The 18,945-nt window shown below is 36.0% G+C and overlaps 1 protein-coding gene across 9 annotated transcripts in view; it reads right to left on the minus strand.

The window, feature by feature from the left end:
• Positions 1-1,152: 1,152 nt before the first annotated feature.
• Positions 1,153-18,945, minus strand: part of CCSER2 (coiled-coil serine rich protein 2) — a 188,518-nt gene continuing 170,725 nt past the window's right edge. For 6 of the 9 annotated variants that reach the window (XM_005565264.4, XM_005565267.4, XM_005565265.5 and 3 more), the window contains one exon: positions 1,153-6,219. In XM_005565264.4, the coding sequence (XP_005565321.2) occupies positions 5,401-6,219 (819 nt within the window). In that variant the 3' untranslated portion in view covers positions 1,153-5,400. Of the gene's footprint in view, positions 6,220-12,708; positions 12,749-18,945 lie in introns of all 9 variants that reach the window. The other 3 variants (XM_005565266.4, XM_015456102.3, XM_074001654.1) reach the window with 1 other exon arrangement.

Raw genomic sequence — 18,945 nt, forward strand, 5'->3', positions numbered from 1 at the left:
CTCATGCTTGTCTTTTCTGTAGGGATAAAATATTTTCAAAATGGAAAATGTGCAATCAACAGCATAAATGAACAAACTGAAATGACTACACTTGACAAAATTAAAAGGGAAAATTTTTAGTGTAAGAAAATATTTGCTAATGATAGATGCAGAAGGCAGATAAGGGGGAGGGTTCCCAGAGAATCTCCAACCAGCCTGTGCACTGGGAGAACTAGGTGGGGCCATGGGAAGTTCCAGCCTTGGGCAGGTGGGAGGAGCCTGAGCTCTTCAGCTCACAGGTGTGGTGGCATGGAATCAATCTGTGAGATGGGGGCCTGTTAACAGAATCCCCCCTTGCTTTGCTGAGATTTTTTTTCCTTTTTGCCCAATGAATTCCATTCCCCACACACTTCAATGTGTCCGCGTGTCTAAATGTTCCTGGTCCTGACACAAGAATCCTGATTTAGCTCATCTAAGGAGCAAAATTCTGCAACACTAACAACTCAGATGGCCTTAAAGTTCATACAGGTGTCTTAAGAGGTAATAAATGCTATTATCAAACTTACTATTAATGAAATTTCCCTCCTTTCCCAGAATTCATGTAACCATTTTGGATTAATAACATCACTGCATCAACTTTTTTGTATCTTATTACATACTAGGACTATTGCATCTTTATGACTAAACTGTAAAACTGAAAAAATATGTATTCTTTATTCCTTTTGTTCCTAAAAATTATGTAACATTTCACTAAACACCTTTCTTGCCTCAAGCTATTTTGTATCCTGCTTAAAAACAGTAAGACAAAATAATTAAAATTACAAGTGTTTTCTTCCTTGTACAGCATTCTAAATCTAAGGTGCTACTGTTTCTTGAAATGTCCATTAACCATTATCCCAATATTCTAAGATAAAGCAGATATTTTATTACAATGGAAACAAAACTACTAGATCACTTACAGGATTTGTGAAGACACAACAACAAAATACTGATCAACTCCTGCTCAGTCAGGGCTTGGGGTGTGAAGATGTGTGTGAAGAAGGCAGCATGTAAAATAAAGTGTCAGAGTTGGGAAAAACATAAGCAAATGAACAGTACCTTAGATCTTTGTGGGAAAAAGATATCAAAGAAAAAGTAAACTATGGGAGTCAATGTTGAGAAAGACAAGAGAACTTTGATAATTATGAACTTTATTTTTATTTACTATGCCAACATTTTCAGGAGACACTTTACATCTGTTTTTTAGAATTCATTTTACAAGCAAATTCTAATATACAGTTTGTACTCTAAACTGACTTTTAAAATCAATAGGAAAAACAATACTGCAGATATTATTTTTGCTCTTTGTTAGTAATGACTTAGAGACCTTACATTCTCAGGGTATTATTTTGTTAAGTAAATGCTTTACCAAGGAGAAAGTGGGTGAGCTTATTCCCAACAAGATTAAAACATGTATCTTCAGTTAATGACACAGTTGTAGATTGGTGCCCACCATCAGAATCATTTAATCAAAAGTATTCTCTCAAATTGCTGCAGCAAAAAACTTAAAGGGAGATGTGAAAGATCATTAGAAAACATAATTCAAGCATGAGAATTTAAAAAGTAACAAGGCCGTCATCCCCAAGGAAAAACATCAGGTAGTACAGCTATAATTAATTTTCAAATGTGTGCATAAGCATGCAAACATAACCACCCAAACGAATTTAAAAACACAAAAACTACTGTGTAAGATGGAAAGTAAATTGAAATGGTGCTGCAGTCTTATTGATCTTAATTGCAAGCCTGTTCGGTGATTTCAAAGTACATCCCCAGTACCCTAGAGACCAGGAAACCAGTATGACAACTCTGCTCAGAAACCAAGAATGCACCCCCGTGTCTGTAACACCATTTATGCTATAGGAACATTTGGAAGTGACAGCTGTAGGGGCATCACGCGCTCTTTGATGTACTGAGAAAAAAGTAAAATACTTATCAGGACAATGGAACATTCAAAGAAAACTTAGTGCTTTAATGGGAAAAGTGACATGCTGGGAATATAGTTCTGTGAACAGCTGTACTGATATCTTCAAACAGCAACAATTACAAATTTATTTCAACAAAGCCATACCCAACAGGAGGCATTTCGATATTTCAGGCACAACTCCAAGCAATTAAGCTCATTTAAAGTGCAAATCTGATATTTTCTTTCATATTCAGATTTTTACTTGTTAAAGTACTTAGTAAATTCTAATATATATATAAATACAATGAACAGTAGCCTATATGCCTGAAAATATTGCACAAATAAAAATGAGACTCCAAAAGAAAAATGTTAGCTGGTCTGTTATTAGAAACAGTCTAAATGACATAACTCTATAATCCTTTAATGCCTTAAAATCATCTGCACCTGTACCAATAAACTCCTTAGGCCAAGCTTTCTTTTAAAAATTTGATATGCATCCCATTAACAGCCAAATATCGAAGTCTGAATACTAATTTCCTCTTTTACAAATGTGAAACTTAACAAAGCCTATAAAATTTCTTCCTCAGGACTTAGAATTCATATACTGTAACTATTTTCATTGATATCACTAGAACTAAGACAATAAATGGTTTGTGTTCCTGTGGAGGAGGATTTGGCACAGAGTTGATTTACATTAATAGAAGCAATAAACACAGAAGCCAAATCTAAGATGATCTTTGATTATTCAGTAGAGTTACATCCTCACTTCCATTTCAGACTTAACATTTACTAAGGAGCAGACAAGCATGATATTCTTGCAGTTTTTAAGGAAAACTGCAGGTAAATACTTTATGTCATGCAAGCATCCTAGATTTGTTTTCTCTTAATATAGTATGCTTCATAAATATACGAGGAGCCTATCTTCGAAAAGATTAAGACTCAACAAAGGTACAGAAAAGTTGAGCTAATTGGTTAACATTTCTGCAAATCCAACAGGGAAGAAAAAAATAGAGAAAAATAGAATAAATGCATGGAGGAAAAAATGGAGAAAAATAAATGAGTGGAGTCAACATTTTTATGTAATGGACGATAAAGACATTTCCCTCAGACTAGGGATTTAAAAATAAATTTAAAAATTTAGAACTTTTCCCTTAAGGATAAGGCCAGCTCGTAAATAATGTTTCATAAGGGTCTAAACCAACTTCTAAATAAACCAAAAACCACTAAGTCACGGTATGTTTTACTTTAGGGAAATACAGTATGATTCACATATTTGCAACATGTGAGAATGGTTTTCTTTCTCCTTCAAAATGATAGACTACGTATGCCCACTTACAACTGCAGCCATCATGGGTCAACTCCATAAACAAATAAGTGCTTTGCTGATTTGCCTGACTCTTAACAGTATCTGGACTACGTGAAGAATGTTCTGAACTTCACTGCTTCTCCATCAGAAGTGCTGGTACATAAGAATAAGATACTAGATTTGTGTTGCTCACCTCTTACCAAATCCAAGAATGGTTTCCATCCAGTGAATGGCAAATTCATCTGATAGGTAAGGGAATAATGGGTCAAAATGGTAGCAAACACTTCTTTCAAATTTCTACTAAAAGACTTGCTGTTGTTTTTCTTAGAAAGGGGCAATTTCATCAACATACATCTTTTAAAGGAACCTCTAGAAATTTGAGCGACTTTTTGGCCATAATCCTGTTTGATACATTTTTGGTCAGCTGCTCAAAACAAACATTCTCCTTGTAAGGTTATCTATCTGAAAGATACTAATTCATTTAAAGCAGCTGCAGGTCAACAACCTAAAGATGACATGATTTGGGAGAAGAGGAAGGCAGACTTACTGAACTGACAAGTGGCCGAAAGCATAATTAGGTTCGTGCACATGGTAGCATGGAGGTTCCACACCTACCTTCTACAGCGTATTAAAATAAGAATATTGTCTTTGAAATACCTTCTAGCACCTTTTTAATAAAACAAAATTTCCCATCTTCAATTCTATTTTTTTCCAAACTCTACCTTTAAAAAATTGTCTTTCAAAAATACACCATAGATGAGGTGTAGGAGTTGAGGTCAGGAGTTCGAGACCAGCCTGACCAACAAGGTGAAACGTCATCTCTACTAAAAATACAAGAAAATTAGCCAGGCATGGTGGCGCATGCCTGTAGTCCCAGATACTTGGGAGGCTGAGGCAAAAGAATCGCTTGAACCCGGGAGGCAGAGGTTGCAGTGAGCCGAGATGCGCCACTGCATTCTAGCCTGGGCGATGGAGCAAGACTCTGTCTCAAGAAACAAACAAAAAAACCCGAAAAATCACAGAAAAGGGAAACCTAGGAGACTGGGGAGGGTGGGGGGAATATTATGAACTCCAGCTTTCTCAAGATAGTCTTATTTAAATTTATTTTTCTCAAAATATTTTAACTTGTTTTGCTATAGAAAATAGTTTAAAATCCCTATATATGGTATATTTATATCCCATCAAAGTTTTGTGCAAATGTTTCAAGTTCATTATTTCAGTCTTCAGATATTAGCAGAAAATCAATAAATATAAATATTACAATTAAAGACATAATGCTGTGGAACCTTAAAATGGCTATCATGGATCCATAAGCCCAAGGGTTCAAAACTGAATTATCAGCAAAACTCTAGCACCAACATATGTTACAAATGAATACATCTTTAGGTACAGGTTTCAAGATGTACCTCAAGCTCTCCAAAATTTACCCAGTAACAAATACAAATATAAATGGTATGTGTGTGTACATGTGTGTGTGCGCGCGCACCGCATGTGTCTGTAAAACAAGATGTAAAGGAATATATAACTGATTTGTATGTAATAAGAAACATTTTCAGCCTGGGGAATTTGGGAAATGAATCAATAGTAACATTAGCTGGCTGACCCTGGCAAGTAAAAACAAAACTTACATAGACTTTCCATTAAAAGCCTAATCTCCTTTATTCATCACAAAGCTTTTGCATAGACCTTTTAAATATACAAAACACTGGCCAGAACTCTGCTTACAGACTACCATCTTCCATTATCACCATATCTTTAGTTAAAATAGTAGCCATATTCACAGGAGAGACAAGTGAAAAGGGGTGAGGTTCTGACAACCACAATAAATACAGATCTTAACAGGACTAAACCAGCAAAGCACATTTCTTGCCTGCTCAGTAAAATATTATGAATTTTCTGACATGGAGAGGGATGGATAACATGATTCGGGCCTTTAGCAGGCCTCTGAAATGGGTAAGCAAACTTTCGTGTTTACCTGAGATAATTATGCTCAAATGGCATGTACTTCAACCAGAATATAAAATGAAGGAGCCAAACTAGTAGAAGCTTCCACATTTTAATTTAAGATTTGCAGGCTTTCAATGGAACCTCCACCATGGTAGCAAGCTGCACATAAAGCTATTACAGAACAGATTGTTTTTAAGAAACAAATTGGCAGGTGATGGCTATGTACTTAATGTATCTTTGGTTTAGGAAGACGAGAATATCGATTAGAGGCCAAACAATCCCCAGAATGCAAATTGCCATTCGGATTCTGCATGATTTCTTTTCGTTGTGTTAGTGGCCTTGGTATGCTTGTCTTGGCCTGGAAGCTTTGAGGCTCTAGTTGGGGGCTGTTTGTTTGTTTTTGTTTGAAAGAGCCTGAGGGGGGGCGGAGCTTAGATGCTTTCAGATTCTGATTATTTGCAAGATTTGTTTGACTAGATGTTGGCTGAAGTTTTGCTGAATTACATGTTGCGACTATTGGTGACTTTTTACAAGTGGAAGTCCTACTTGGAGATGATTCAGAAACTGGAGGCGGTACCAAAGAACTCAATATGGATGGCTTTAAAAGCTGCAAGGACTTGGGCTGAGACACATAACCCACTGGCGGAGACTGATTTCTTCCAACTCTCTTAGCCTGGTCTACTGTACTTGACTGGGGAGGTGTCTGAAGAGAAGTGGGTATAAACTGCATGTCACTAATTTGATTGTTTGCCAAATGATAAGGCTCTTGAGCATTTACAGTAATGTTTAAGTTTGCTTCAGAAGGTGTACTCTTAGCCACATCCATTGTTAATTGTGGGCCTGATGAAAAAGGCTGCTCTTCCAAACCATAGTTGCTTTCTTGTTGCAAGACTTGTGTAAAGCTTTCTTCCAGATGCGCAACACCCTGATGCATGTCTTGGATTGCGCATTCACTGTGGGCCTCGATATGTTGTGGCTTTATTAGTTTTCCCTGGGTGTGGTCTGTGGGTCTGGGAAGGCTGCTGGAAGGCTGTAGTACTTGAGGCTGTTAAAATTAAAAACAACATTAGCAACAAGTTATTTTAGAAATTCCACCCAGATTTAATATAAATACCAATTAGGCTATGTTGGTACTTATTATGGCTTTAATATGGAAAATATGTGGAGTTTCTTTTAATTAAAAAATGAACTGCAATATTCAAGCAAATTAGACACACACAAGAGTGATAATGCAAACAAAAAATGATACAGGCAGTAAACACTGAACAAGATCCAAAATTAAATGAGAAAAAGAAAACATTAAAATACTAATTTATTATAGAAAAATTCCTGCCATAATAGATTCGTTAGGTATTTTAAAACCTTAGAGCTTGACAGAATGATTCTATAGCTTTTGGTTTAACCTCCACAAAGCATTCAGGTGTTAACTGTGACCTTCAGAATACTACTTACACTAAAGTTAAAAAAAAAGTTGTATACCACATTAACAAGTGTTCTTCTGTCAAGAATGAAAATTACCAGCAGATAACAAGATTTAGAGTAAATACTATATTCTCAGTTTATGTGAAATTCTATATATTTAACAAATATAGGTCAAGATATTTAGCTAATGCTAATCTCCTTTTAATATATTTGTTGAAAAGTTTCCAAATAAAATGTTTTAGAGTTTATTTGGTCTGTCTCACTGCTATTATGGCTGACATGTGAAAAACAGATGTACTCTAATCAAAAGTAAACATTCATTTACTTGAATTTAGAATAATCAGCCTTTTGAATGATGGCTCAGACTAAAACAAATGTGAAGTTGTCTTTGACCGGAACTAAAGAACAGAAGCCTGCGACAACAAGGTTCTTACGGTCTATATGCCTCACACGTACTTCCCTGAAGCTCATTGTGTAGTTACGTTTCAAAAAAAATCAGAGGAACTATGCAATTTCCACGACTTGGTGGTATCTAGTAAAAAATACAAATCTTAAAACTATCTTTCAATGGCCCAAATAGTTAAAATACATGGGGCAGGGCCTACCAGGCCTGTCCTGATGCAGTGGTATTTGCTACAAATGCATAAACTCTCTTTCAATCTCTCTTCTGTCTCCTCTCTCCTCTCTCCTCTCTTCTCTCTCTCTCTCTCTCTCTCTCTCTCTCTCTCACACACACACACACACACACACACACACACACTTTCTTTAAATAACGTGGGCCAAAATGTCAAAGACTTTGGCAAAGGGCTTTACAACGTGAACTTCAAAGGGCCATTTCTCACTAATAACTTTTTTTTTGCTAAGCTAATCTATGAATAAATCTACATATTAGCTCTAATTTCCCCAACAGAAGGGGCGGATCTATTTATACTGCATCATTTGTGTTTTTTCAGTTCTTCCACCTCCCTGACCAGCACTGGACAATGGCTGCCCAGGATCAGCAGCCAGAGATTAGATTATGGCTGGATTGGGAGTGACTGAGGGCAAGGCTCATCAACTCATGGAGGAGGGTTGGCTGTGATGGCATACGGCTGACTTGCCATTAAAAAAAAAAAATCAAGACAGTGACTACTCAAAATTAATCTGTACAGAAATATGTCACATTAAATCATATTGCAGAATGTTTGAAATAAACAAGACAGCTCAATTGCTGCCTCAAGCTAAATATCCCAGACTTTAAAGTCACTGGGTGGCCGGGCGCGGTAGCTCAAGCCTGTAATCCCAGCACTTTGGGAGGCCGAGACGGGCGGATCACGAGGTCAGGAGTTCGAGACCATCCTGGCTAACACGGTGAAACCCCGTCTCTACTAAAAAATACAAAAAACTAGCCGGGCGAGGTGGCGGGCGCCTGTAGTCCCGGCTACTCGGGAGGCTGAGGCAGGAGAATGGCGGAAAAACCCGGGAGGCAGAGCTTGCAGTGAGCTGAGATCCGGCCACTGCACTCCAGCCTGGGTGACACAGCGAGACTCCGTCTCAAAAAAATAAAAAATAAAAATAAAGTCACTGGGTATTTTCACAGTACATCAACACAAAAATTAATAAACTGTCCCGCAAAACAGAAGATACTAAAATCACCACATAATTAAATCAACAGATTCTCCCTGGGGTTCCCTAGACAAAAATAACTGTACCAAAGTGATCAAAAACCTTGAAAGATTAGTGAAAAAATAGAGCAGGACCATATTAAACAAACGAAAATCTACCAAAGGGAATAAAAAGTAATCAGGAAGGAGGCATCATCAACTGGTTGGTTGAATGGGGATTTGTTTTCCCTTTTCACCCTCAAACATGGTAAGATATTCTAGTGCCAAGTTAAAAATCTTAAAGCAATTTAAGACTTCTGAAAATATCAGTGACAATTTTGGACTTTACTGTAATATGTCTACTGCCAATAAGAAAAAAAGGTATAAACGTGTGCTATCAGTGAAAAGCATAAAAAGATGATTTTTCAATTAAGACAGGTAATAAACTGATTATTAAGACAACCAACCTCCAGAAATGCCCAGGAAAGGGCCACTGTGAACTATAAATTTGTACTGTTTTGTACTCACCACTTGTACTGTTTTGATTACTCACAGTACTCAACTGACCACTGCTTATCAGAGAAATAAATGGAAATACAGCAGAGTCAGAAAGACCAAGCTATTTGTATTAAATGCAATAAAGCTTCATATCAAATATTAATGAATTAGAAAACAGCCAGTTTTTAAAGAATAACAAAATGTTGAGTCAACTGAGAGGAATTTAACAGTTTTATAAATAAATGTCTAAACTACAAGTTAGACATATATACTACTAGTGAATTACATTAACTAAATCAGTGGTTTCCATTGCTAAATAAAATTTTATATTTTTATTAAAAATTAATTTTGGTGGCATGATATAATTTCCCAAATCAATGTCTTATTTTATTATTTATTTGGTAACTATATTTGGAAGATCAATTCCACTACTGTAAAAACAAAAAGTCTCTTTCACAAGGAATAAGAAACACCTATAATGTGAGGAATAAGGAAACAACTTGCTCCTGATATGTGGAAGACTACATGGAAGTGGCTACCCACTAAAAACTGGATTGCCGCTAATTACACCTGCTAGCAAGTTGAACAACAAGCTACCTCTCAACCTCTAGCAAGCAAGGCAGAGATGTGTTCTGATGGCTTGTTGCTACAATTTCCCCAAATTCTAAACATTCAACTGTGTTAATATAAATGCCAGATATTAATTCATCTTGCCCACATCCACTACTACTTCTATGGCCATTAAAAAGATGCCCTCAGACATTTTTAGAGTGTAAATATAAAAAGATTGCATATCCTCACGGATAATATAAATAGGAATGAATATCAAAAACTATACACTTTTTAAATGTTTATTATGTATCATGTACTGTACCAGAAGTGAGAAAATCTGGAGCTGAACAAAACTTTGTTCCTGTGCTTGAGGAGCTTAGTGAGGGAGACAATAAGGTAAAGGAATGATGCTATCATGTCTTAAGCACAACAACATATGGGAACAAAAAGAAAACATGCCTGCCTGGAGAGGTCACAGGAGGCATACCAGAATGGTGAACAATCTGCCCTGAGTTTTAACAGGGTGAACAGGAGTTTATCAAGTAAACAAGAAGGAAAGAATATTCTGTGTAGTGAGCTAGTACATGTCAAACACAAAGGCAAAAAAAGACCATGCCATGTTCCAGTCACTTCAAATTTTAGACTGAATTTGAAAGGCTAGTGCAAAAGCATAGCTAAGGGCCAGCTCCTAAGGGACTCATGTCAGGCTAAGTAGCTATGACTTTGTGTTGTAGATGATGGGAGATGTGGATGAATTTTAAGCAGAGGAATCAGAATATCTAATGTGTGTGTTTTAGAATGATCACTCCAGCGGAACCAGTGAGGAATGTAACCAGTGGGGATGAAATTGTTAGAAAAACCATATCATAAGCTTTTTGGCATAAAATCTGGAGAGGACTGAAAAAGATGTGAAGGTGGGACTGGCAAGATGAGGTATTGGCTTGTATACAAAAAAGGCCTTTGGGGAGGCTGTCCACTAATCCGTGGATTTCATTGCCTCAGAAGCCCACAAAACCTAGAGGGCAAAAGGAATCCCCCCACTACTGGGGGACTTCAGGAAAGATCTCGTATCTTAACTACTCCCTGTAGTCACAAATGAGTAAAACTTTAATCCTGAAACTTGTGGAGGAGTTGGTTACTGAAGCATCAAAACGAGGACCTATCCCCAGACTTACAGAGCTAAGTGCCTCTAACTGAACTCAGCAACTTCAAGTCTTACTTTAATTAGATATGTAAACTTCAGCACACCATTCTGATAATTCTCAGATTAAAAAGTTCCATGCGTCAAGGTCAAGAATGTCAGCAATAGGCACTACAGGGTGGTTGTGCAAAAGGCTTGGTAGACATCTTTAATAATAATCGTAAATGTCTATTTTAGGCTGCTTTACAAAGATAAGCAGAGACTTGGAGCTCCTTATAGGCATGTACTATGCTTTATTCATTTTTTGTTATAGCTGGTATTTCTAGTATTTGGCACAAAGTAGGGATTAAATATATATTTGCTAGATAAATAAATAAGTGAATAAATATTAGTGGTATATTCAAGAATTACTTATTTGGCCAAGAATTACCAAACTGATTTAGGTCAATGATGAAGCATTAATGCTTAAATAAAAACTGGTTTCAAAAAATAAACACTGATGAAAAATAATCTGATAGGAAAAACCCATTGTTCCCTCCAAATAAGTCTGTGATTAGCTTAATGATTCATGTTTAGAAGGATAGCAGGAAATACTGACTGCATGTTATATGCAAGTACCTCTCATAATGACCTTTTAAAAGCTTAGCCACTAACTGTTTTTTATCTGAAGACTAGAAATAGGTTGGGAAAAGTGTCTTAACAAGCATTCAGCTACTAGAAAATTCTAATAATTAAATATGATTACATATGTAAAACATTTAGCATAGGACTTCCTAGCACATACTATGTGCTCAATAAATTTCATCTATGATTATTAAAGGATGTAAGAATGATGAGTTCAAGCCATAGCTATTTTGTAACTGGGTCTTCGAAACAAAAGTAAGTTCTTTAGCAATATAATAATAAACTAGAATATGAGGTTTCTAGGATTCAAAAACATATTTCAATAATGTCAACACTATCTATATGTTCTGAATCCATATCAAGCATATTTGATATGACATAGAAGTCAAGGCTCTTTAATTGCCTTCCTGGAGATAAGAACCAGAGCAAAGACATGCAAGTTTAGAGAGAACTTTCCAATGGCTCTACAAAGGAGGTGGTACAACACAATATTGAATCACTTAGCTTTTAGAATCAGGCTGATCTGAGTTTGAATCCTGGATCTATCACCTATAGATCTATCACTGAGGCGAGATATTGGGTAAAAATAATCCCACTACCCTGAAATGGAATTTCATAATTTACAAAATGAGGGTAATATCAGTATATATACTTCATGGAATTGTTGCAAATAATAACCAGTAACAGTACAATGCCTGACACATAAACACCTGAGAAATGTTACACTCTGGGCTCTTAGAGAACAGTGTTCCCTTCTTCCCAAGGGTATAGATCCAAACTCTTGAGTTTGCATGCATGATCTCTAGTTATCATGAGACTCCTAGGTGAAACATACTGTTCTTTTCTTTCTATAAATGAGTAAACTGGGGTCAAAAAATGTTAACATGTTCAAATTCAAACATTTTGGCAAATGGCAAAGCCAGAATTTGAACCATCAGAGAATTTCTTAAAATACAGCACTAAAATTTAATATTCTGTGCAATTTGATTAGTTTTGATGAGTTCACAGGCTTTCAGAATATGCAATATAACCAGATGATTATTTTAATATATTTTAAAACACTACAGGCAGATGTAATACCAATATTAGGGAACGAACTTTCCTGGATAATGTCCTATTTCCTTCTTAGATGATCTAGCCTACCCAGGATAACTTTCAGACACTATACTCAAGCCACACTATGGAACAGTATATCTGGAAAGAGGTGATTCCACAGTGACCTATTGGGGGAAACATAATGAACATGAAAAAAGGCATAGTAGTACCCACCAATGAGCAAAACAGTTCACCTTTACTGTTCTACAACACTTCAAAGATCTACAGCATTAGCATACGGAAAGGCACTCACGCCAGTTTTTGAAAGCATTCTTGTTCTAGGGTTATTAGCAAAAGATGGCAGCTAAAATGTCAAGTCCTGATGGAGTAAAAATATGTCAAAGTGTACCAAGTAGAAAGCAGGAAATGTTCCAAAGTGTAATAATGCTACTGTATGACAGACAGAATTTAGCTAATTTTTCCCGGGTACATACAAGTTTATTGTTATTATTAAATACATTTTAACCATAAAAAGGAAGGTGGAAATAGAGCCATCTGTAACATGCCTGTACTTTCATGCAGGCTCTGACATGCATATCATGCAAACTGGAAAAAAAAAAAAAACCAAAAAAGTGATTATGGGGAAGGTGGTAGGAAAAAATCCGAAATTGTACTGTACCACGCTTTGTCAGAGAAGTAATGGACTAACTTCTCAACTCCTTGCCAATGGCATAATGGGAGAGCAGAGACAAGAAAAAGACAGGACAATGGCATCAGAGACCACACACAACACCAAGGATTGCCATGACTGGGTGGCAGCCACAAGTATTTGCTTTGCTATTCTTGTGTTTTCCTAGGCATTATTCATTGTTTCATTTAATATATTTGTACATAACAAAAACATTAGATTTATACTTTCTTACTAATTTGTGAGTTAGTACAAATACTCATAAACTCAGAAAGGCATGTGTAAAACTTCTCACACTTAAGAGAAATCACTTGAAGACTCTTACCAAACAAAATATTGAAAATAATTCTGATAAAATTTAATATTCATACTCCAAATACTTAAAAATTTTTAGTCCCAAGTAACCCCTTATGAAGGAGATAGAAATTAATTTTTAAATAATTTGAGAGGCTTCTGCATATTATAAAATTAAATAAGATTAAGTATGTGTTAGATTTATTTATTTATTTATTTTTGAGATGGAGTCTTGCACTGTTCCCTGGGCTGGAGTGCAGTAGTGCAATCTTGGCTCACTGCAACCTCCACCTCCCAGGTTCAAGCGATTCTCTTTGCCTTAGTCTCCCAAGTAGCTGGGATTACAGGCACCTGCCAGCATGCCCAGCTAATTTTTTTGTATTTTTAGTAGAGATGGGGTTTCGCTATGTTGGCCAGACTGGTCTCGAACTCCTCACCTTGTGATCCACCTGCCTTGGCCTCCCAAAGTGCTGGGATCACAGGCATGAGCCATCACGCCCGGCCAGTTTAGTTTTATTACTGCCATTGCATTAAGGACCACTAAAGGTATAATCTGATCTTAATCTGAATATGATGCAAATTATAAGTGAGGCTCTGCACATCAGTATAGAAATACTTAACTGTATCCCTAATACTGTATTACAACTAGATTTAAAGATTTTTGTTTTAGAGATCACATGAAGCCAATCACAGCTTCCAGTGCTTTTTGGGAAACAGGAATGCTCTTATTCCTCTGTATCTCAAAATGGTGCCTCTAGACCTCAGAAAACTGAGATAGCAGATTGATAATATAAATTGTTTATATATAATTTCTGAAATAAAGAGTTCAATGGCTTTTCTAAGTTGATGACTAATTAATCGTTTTTTGGTTTTTTGTTTTGTTTTGTTTTTTTTTGAGACGGAGTCTCGCTCTGTCGCCCGGGCTGGAGTGCAGTGGTCGGATCTCAGCTCACTGCAAGCTCCGCCTCCCGGGTTTACGCCATTCTCCTGCCTCAGCCTCCCAAGTAACTGGGACTACAGGCGCCCGCCACCTCGCCCGGCTAGTTTTTTGTATTTTTTAGTAGAGACGGGATTTCACCGGGTTAGCCAGGATGGTCTGGATCTCCTGACCTCGTGATCCAACCGTCTCGGCCTCCCAAAGTGCTGGGATTACAGGCTTGAGCCACCGCGCCCGGCCGTTTTTTGTTTTTGTTTTTAAAGTATCACAGTGATTAAGAGGGACTTAAGCATTTACTACAGAGGCACGATCACTTTTAGATGATTAATTTCGTGGGTCTACATCTCAAAGACACAGAATCCATTAACATCTACCTCTCAGACGATGTAGAGTAGTTCAGGAAAAAAAACCTAAATGGCATCATAATAGTATAGTTCAATTGATGTGACCAACAGACACAGTATATTTATCCAGAGTACAAGAATACTATAAGCATTATGGCACAGGAAAAAAGACTGGCTAAAAAAATCTCACAAGCTGCAAAGCAGATTGTAATAAAATGCTTTATACAGAAAACACTAATGCTGCATTTCTCATAATTCCAAGAAACTAACCCATGCCTATGTTTGTGGAAGGCCTATTGGACCATGAGTTAGATGCACATTTCTAGTCAATTAACCAATGACTATACTAGATAGTCCTTGAAATTGGCTGCAAAAAGGTAGAAAATACCATATTCGATGTTAACCATATTTAAATTAAAAATGAGCATACACAAAATTGAATTAGTAAAGTTTTTTTACTGAGTTACTCAGTTTGCATTTCATTCAAAAATATTTTATTTTTATGAAAAGTCACTCCCAGAGCTAATTTCTAAGGAAGCTGAAGCTATTCTTATGTATAAAATTGATTACAGACACATATTGGAGTCAATCAGATTAAGCCTTGTTAATTTATACATTATGAGCATGTTTGACAATTCAACAATTGTCAAATACACATTTGACACATCAAGTGGCCTTCGAAAGTTCATATCCTTTAATTAAATGATATCCTTCCAGGAAGTCTATCTAAGAAAAGAAAGACACTGACACTGATTTATACACAAAGATAAAATGCTTACCAATATTCCTCTCAGTAACTAGAAACAACATTAATGCCCAATAGAAAAAAATCTAATTTAGAATATATCCATATAACACATTATCAAGTGGCCATTAAAATGTTAATTTCAAGGAATATTTACCATATAAAAATGTGTGTATATATATAAAATGATACTATGTGAAAAAAGCAGAATGACTGAAAATACATAAATTCAACTTTATAACATAATATTTAAAAGACTGAAAGGAAATATACCAAAATGTTTCTTCTAATTCCTCCATAGTGAGTCACTACATTACTATTATAAATAGGACAAATGTACATTTTGAAGCAAGAGTCATTGTATTTACAAAAAATATTTAAGGTTCAGACTCTGGAAGTAGAACAGAATTATGGTTTGTTCACTTACCCTGAGAAAATTACTACATCATTTATTGATTTATTATTTATTTGCATCTTCCTTATTATAAAATTAGAATAATAGCTCTGACTCTGAGTTGTTGTGAGAATCAAATAATTTAAATGAAATGCTCAGAAAAGTACTTAAGACATTAAAAACATAATAGGTATTCAATTAATATTAGTCTTTTCCCCTTTCTTAAAATGTATGGCTAAATTTTAAAAAATATACATAAGAGTTTCCTATAGGAATATTTGTGAAAGTGTAATTTTTAAGTAGCTCTTAGAAAGATTATCCAACTGTATGAATTTTAAAAGAACAATTCTCCAGCCAAAAGGACTAAAAGAATAAGGATAGTGAATTACTAAAGTGAGACAGCGCAGTCGAGGATAAGCAGGGAAATGGCAAAAGTGGGCATTCAGTAAGATCAACATTTTGACTGAACTGAGGAAAAGCTGACTCTGACAAAGGGCTCATTAGCCACTTAAGCCACTCTATTAATATTCAACAACAAAAATTTTTTCCTGCCACAGACAATTCTTAGGAGGCACCACTTAAAAATGGTATTTCTGCAAAATAAAAAAAGCTTTACTATGATTATACACACAAAATCTATGCACATTAAATTATCTACACTTCTTAGCCTTCATATTTAAAGTTAGTATATTAAAACCTAAATGCTGATATTTATATGGGCAAAACAGACCAATGCTTTTTTAACTGCAGGTTGCTAGCAACATTTAAAAAAATAGAATAGAGAGAAAAAATATGAGAGGATCAAATGGTTTAAGAGAAAGTATTGTCCCATGAATCTTTTATCCAAATTTTAAATATACATACACAGTGAATCGGGTTGTAAATACATACTTTCTCTCAGTAAATACATACTGGGCTGTCATGTAAAATAAATTTATAATCACTGCATGTCAAAAATGTTTGTGAAACACCCCCTGAAATTTGTAAGAAAAAGAAGATGTGACACAATATAAATTTGTCATTCTTAATAAAATTATGGTGGACACAACACTACATCAAGAAACTATCAGGCTATTACGACACATATAGATGCATTTACATAATTTTTGTTGTTTTAAAATAACTTTTTCCCTTCCCACTAAGTCACTGCACATGGAAGGTAAAAATAAATAAGATTTCTAAATTTAGCAAGCAAGATACTAAAGAGCAAGTTTTAAAAGCTTAGTGAGACACAATAAGAAATTAAGTATTATTTCAAAACATACTTTTTGAAAAGTCGAGTATTCCGGTAAGTACGTGCTCTGGCAAGAAATGCTATTTGGAATTACCAGGAAGGCTTTCTACTTGCCAAAAGCAATTATTTTTATTAAATTTTCCTACTTTGAAGTAGGTTATTTATTATTCCCAATTTTACACAGTTGGAAATTAGAGTAGAAAGACTACACCAATGCCTGTTAAGTGAATTTGTACAAAAGCTCAAATCCCTACTAACAGTAGGAAAGACCTAAACGTAGATATTTTCTGCTAACCTAGAGAAAATTTAATTTGAAATAAAAAAGTATCATGAAGTAGAGACTAGTAATATACTTAAGAAATGTAAGTCAAAATTTCCTAAGAAAAATAATAAAGACCAGAAATTTCCATTTATCTCTATTTTCCTATATTTTTTTTCTTTTCTTTTTTTCTTTTTTTTTTGAGACGGAGTCTCGCTCTGTGGCCCAGGCTGGAGTGCAGTGGTGTGATCTTGGCTCGCTCTGCTAATTTTTTGTATTTTCAGTAGAGACAGGGTTTCACCATGTTAGCCAGGATGGTCTCGATCTCATGACCTTGTGATCTGCCCGCCTCGGCCCCACAAAGTGCTGGGATTACAGGTGTGAGCCACCGTGCCTGGTCTATTTTCCTATATTCTTAAACACAGTATAAACACTGCTGTCCCCTACAGCTTTCTAGAGTGACAAGGGCTAAATATTCCCTGTAAACATTATCTCCCTCTGAATATTTAGCATGGACTATCTTCATACTAGAAGGTCTACTATACTCCTGTAACTTAAAAAACAAACAGATTGCTCTTACTGAAGACTCACAGCCAAGCTTTACCTGGCCTCCACATTTAGAAGATAAAGGGAGTTCGGGCCGGGCACGGTGTTCACGCCTGTAATCCCAGCACTTTGGGAGGCTGAGCCGGGTAGATCACAAGGTCAGAAGTTCGAGATGACCACCCTGGCTAACATGATGAAACCCTGACTCTACTAAAAATACAAAAAATAAGCTGGGTGTGGTGGCAGGTGCCTGTAGTCCCAGCTACTCGGGAGGCTGAGGCAGGAGAATGGCATGAACCCGGGAGGTGGAGCTTGCAGTAAGCCAAGATCTCACCACTGCACTCCAGCCTGGGAGACAGAGCAAGACTCTGTCTCAAAAAAAAAAAAAAAGTCACCAAAGAACTTTTTAATGAAACATTGTAATGGAGAAATTTCTCAACTATCTTCCATTACTTAAGTACAATTAACCTCTCCAAACATGAGTACTAGGACCCACATATTGACTAAATGTGGAGACAAGTATCATCTGATTATAAGTTTAGTGTAGGAAAAGATCTGTTTCAAAACCCTCTGGAAAACCACTAGATTTATTCTAATAATTTCATACCTTTCTTTTCTATATTTTATAACTAAAAAAACCCCCTTTATTAGTAAACTGCTTTAGTTGTTCTCAGGGTGAATTCAAAATACAGTAGTAGTTTAGAGCATATTTCCCCTCTAAAGGAACCTTTCAAGGTCATTAACAGTATTAAAAGGCTGTGAACAGGCCCTCTGGCCATTATTTCACATAAACAGGGTCCTACAAGTCTCAAAGATCAAATCCTAGGGCCAGTGCCTTCAGATGCATAGGCCGTGAGAACCTACTCAGGAAAAGACTCCTATACACACACAAACACACACATATATATATATATTTTTTTTTCCTAGATGACTAATACATCCAAACTCTGGGGAATCAAAACTTTCTTTTTGTTAATCTGAAGATGCAGAGAAAGAAGGTTTGATCTAGAGAAGTTAAAAAAAAAAAAAAAAAAAAAAAGCAGATCTTACTAGTATTGCAGGAATTGTAGGATAATGCTGCTTCACAGCTGGAAACAAAAAGGAAAGCTCTGAACCCAAGAAGGAAGGAGAAGAAGCACTTGAAAATGGAGAGCCACTGACTCAAGGAAAAGATAAGAAAATTCTAATGCTATACAAATAAACCAATGAAATGGGTGTTTCTGATAAACATGTTTTTAAAAGTAAAGCAGAAACTCTATTTGTAATACAGAATAATTAATCCCAAACTTCAACTCTGTATTACAGCTAGCGAAGGACAAAGGGGGAGGAACATGGTGACAAAAAAGAATACAGGCTAAAAGGGTGCTTGAGTAAGTACACAGGTGGGTGTGTCAATCTGAGGGGAAATCTCAAACCTTGCTGTTTACTGACCACAAGCCTAAGAACATATTATAATTTGTTATATCTGCCCTTTG

This window comes from Macaca fascicularis, chromosome 9 (assembly GCF_037993035.2).
Source record: "Macaca fascicularis isolate 582-1 chromosome 9, T2T-MFA8v1.1".
Classification (NCBI taxonomy): domain Eukaryota; kingdom Metazoa; phylum Chordata; class Mammalia; order Primates; family Cercopithecidae; genus Macaca; species Macaca fascicularis.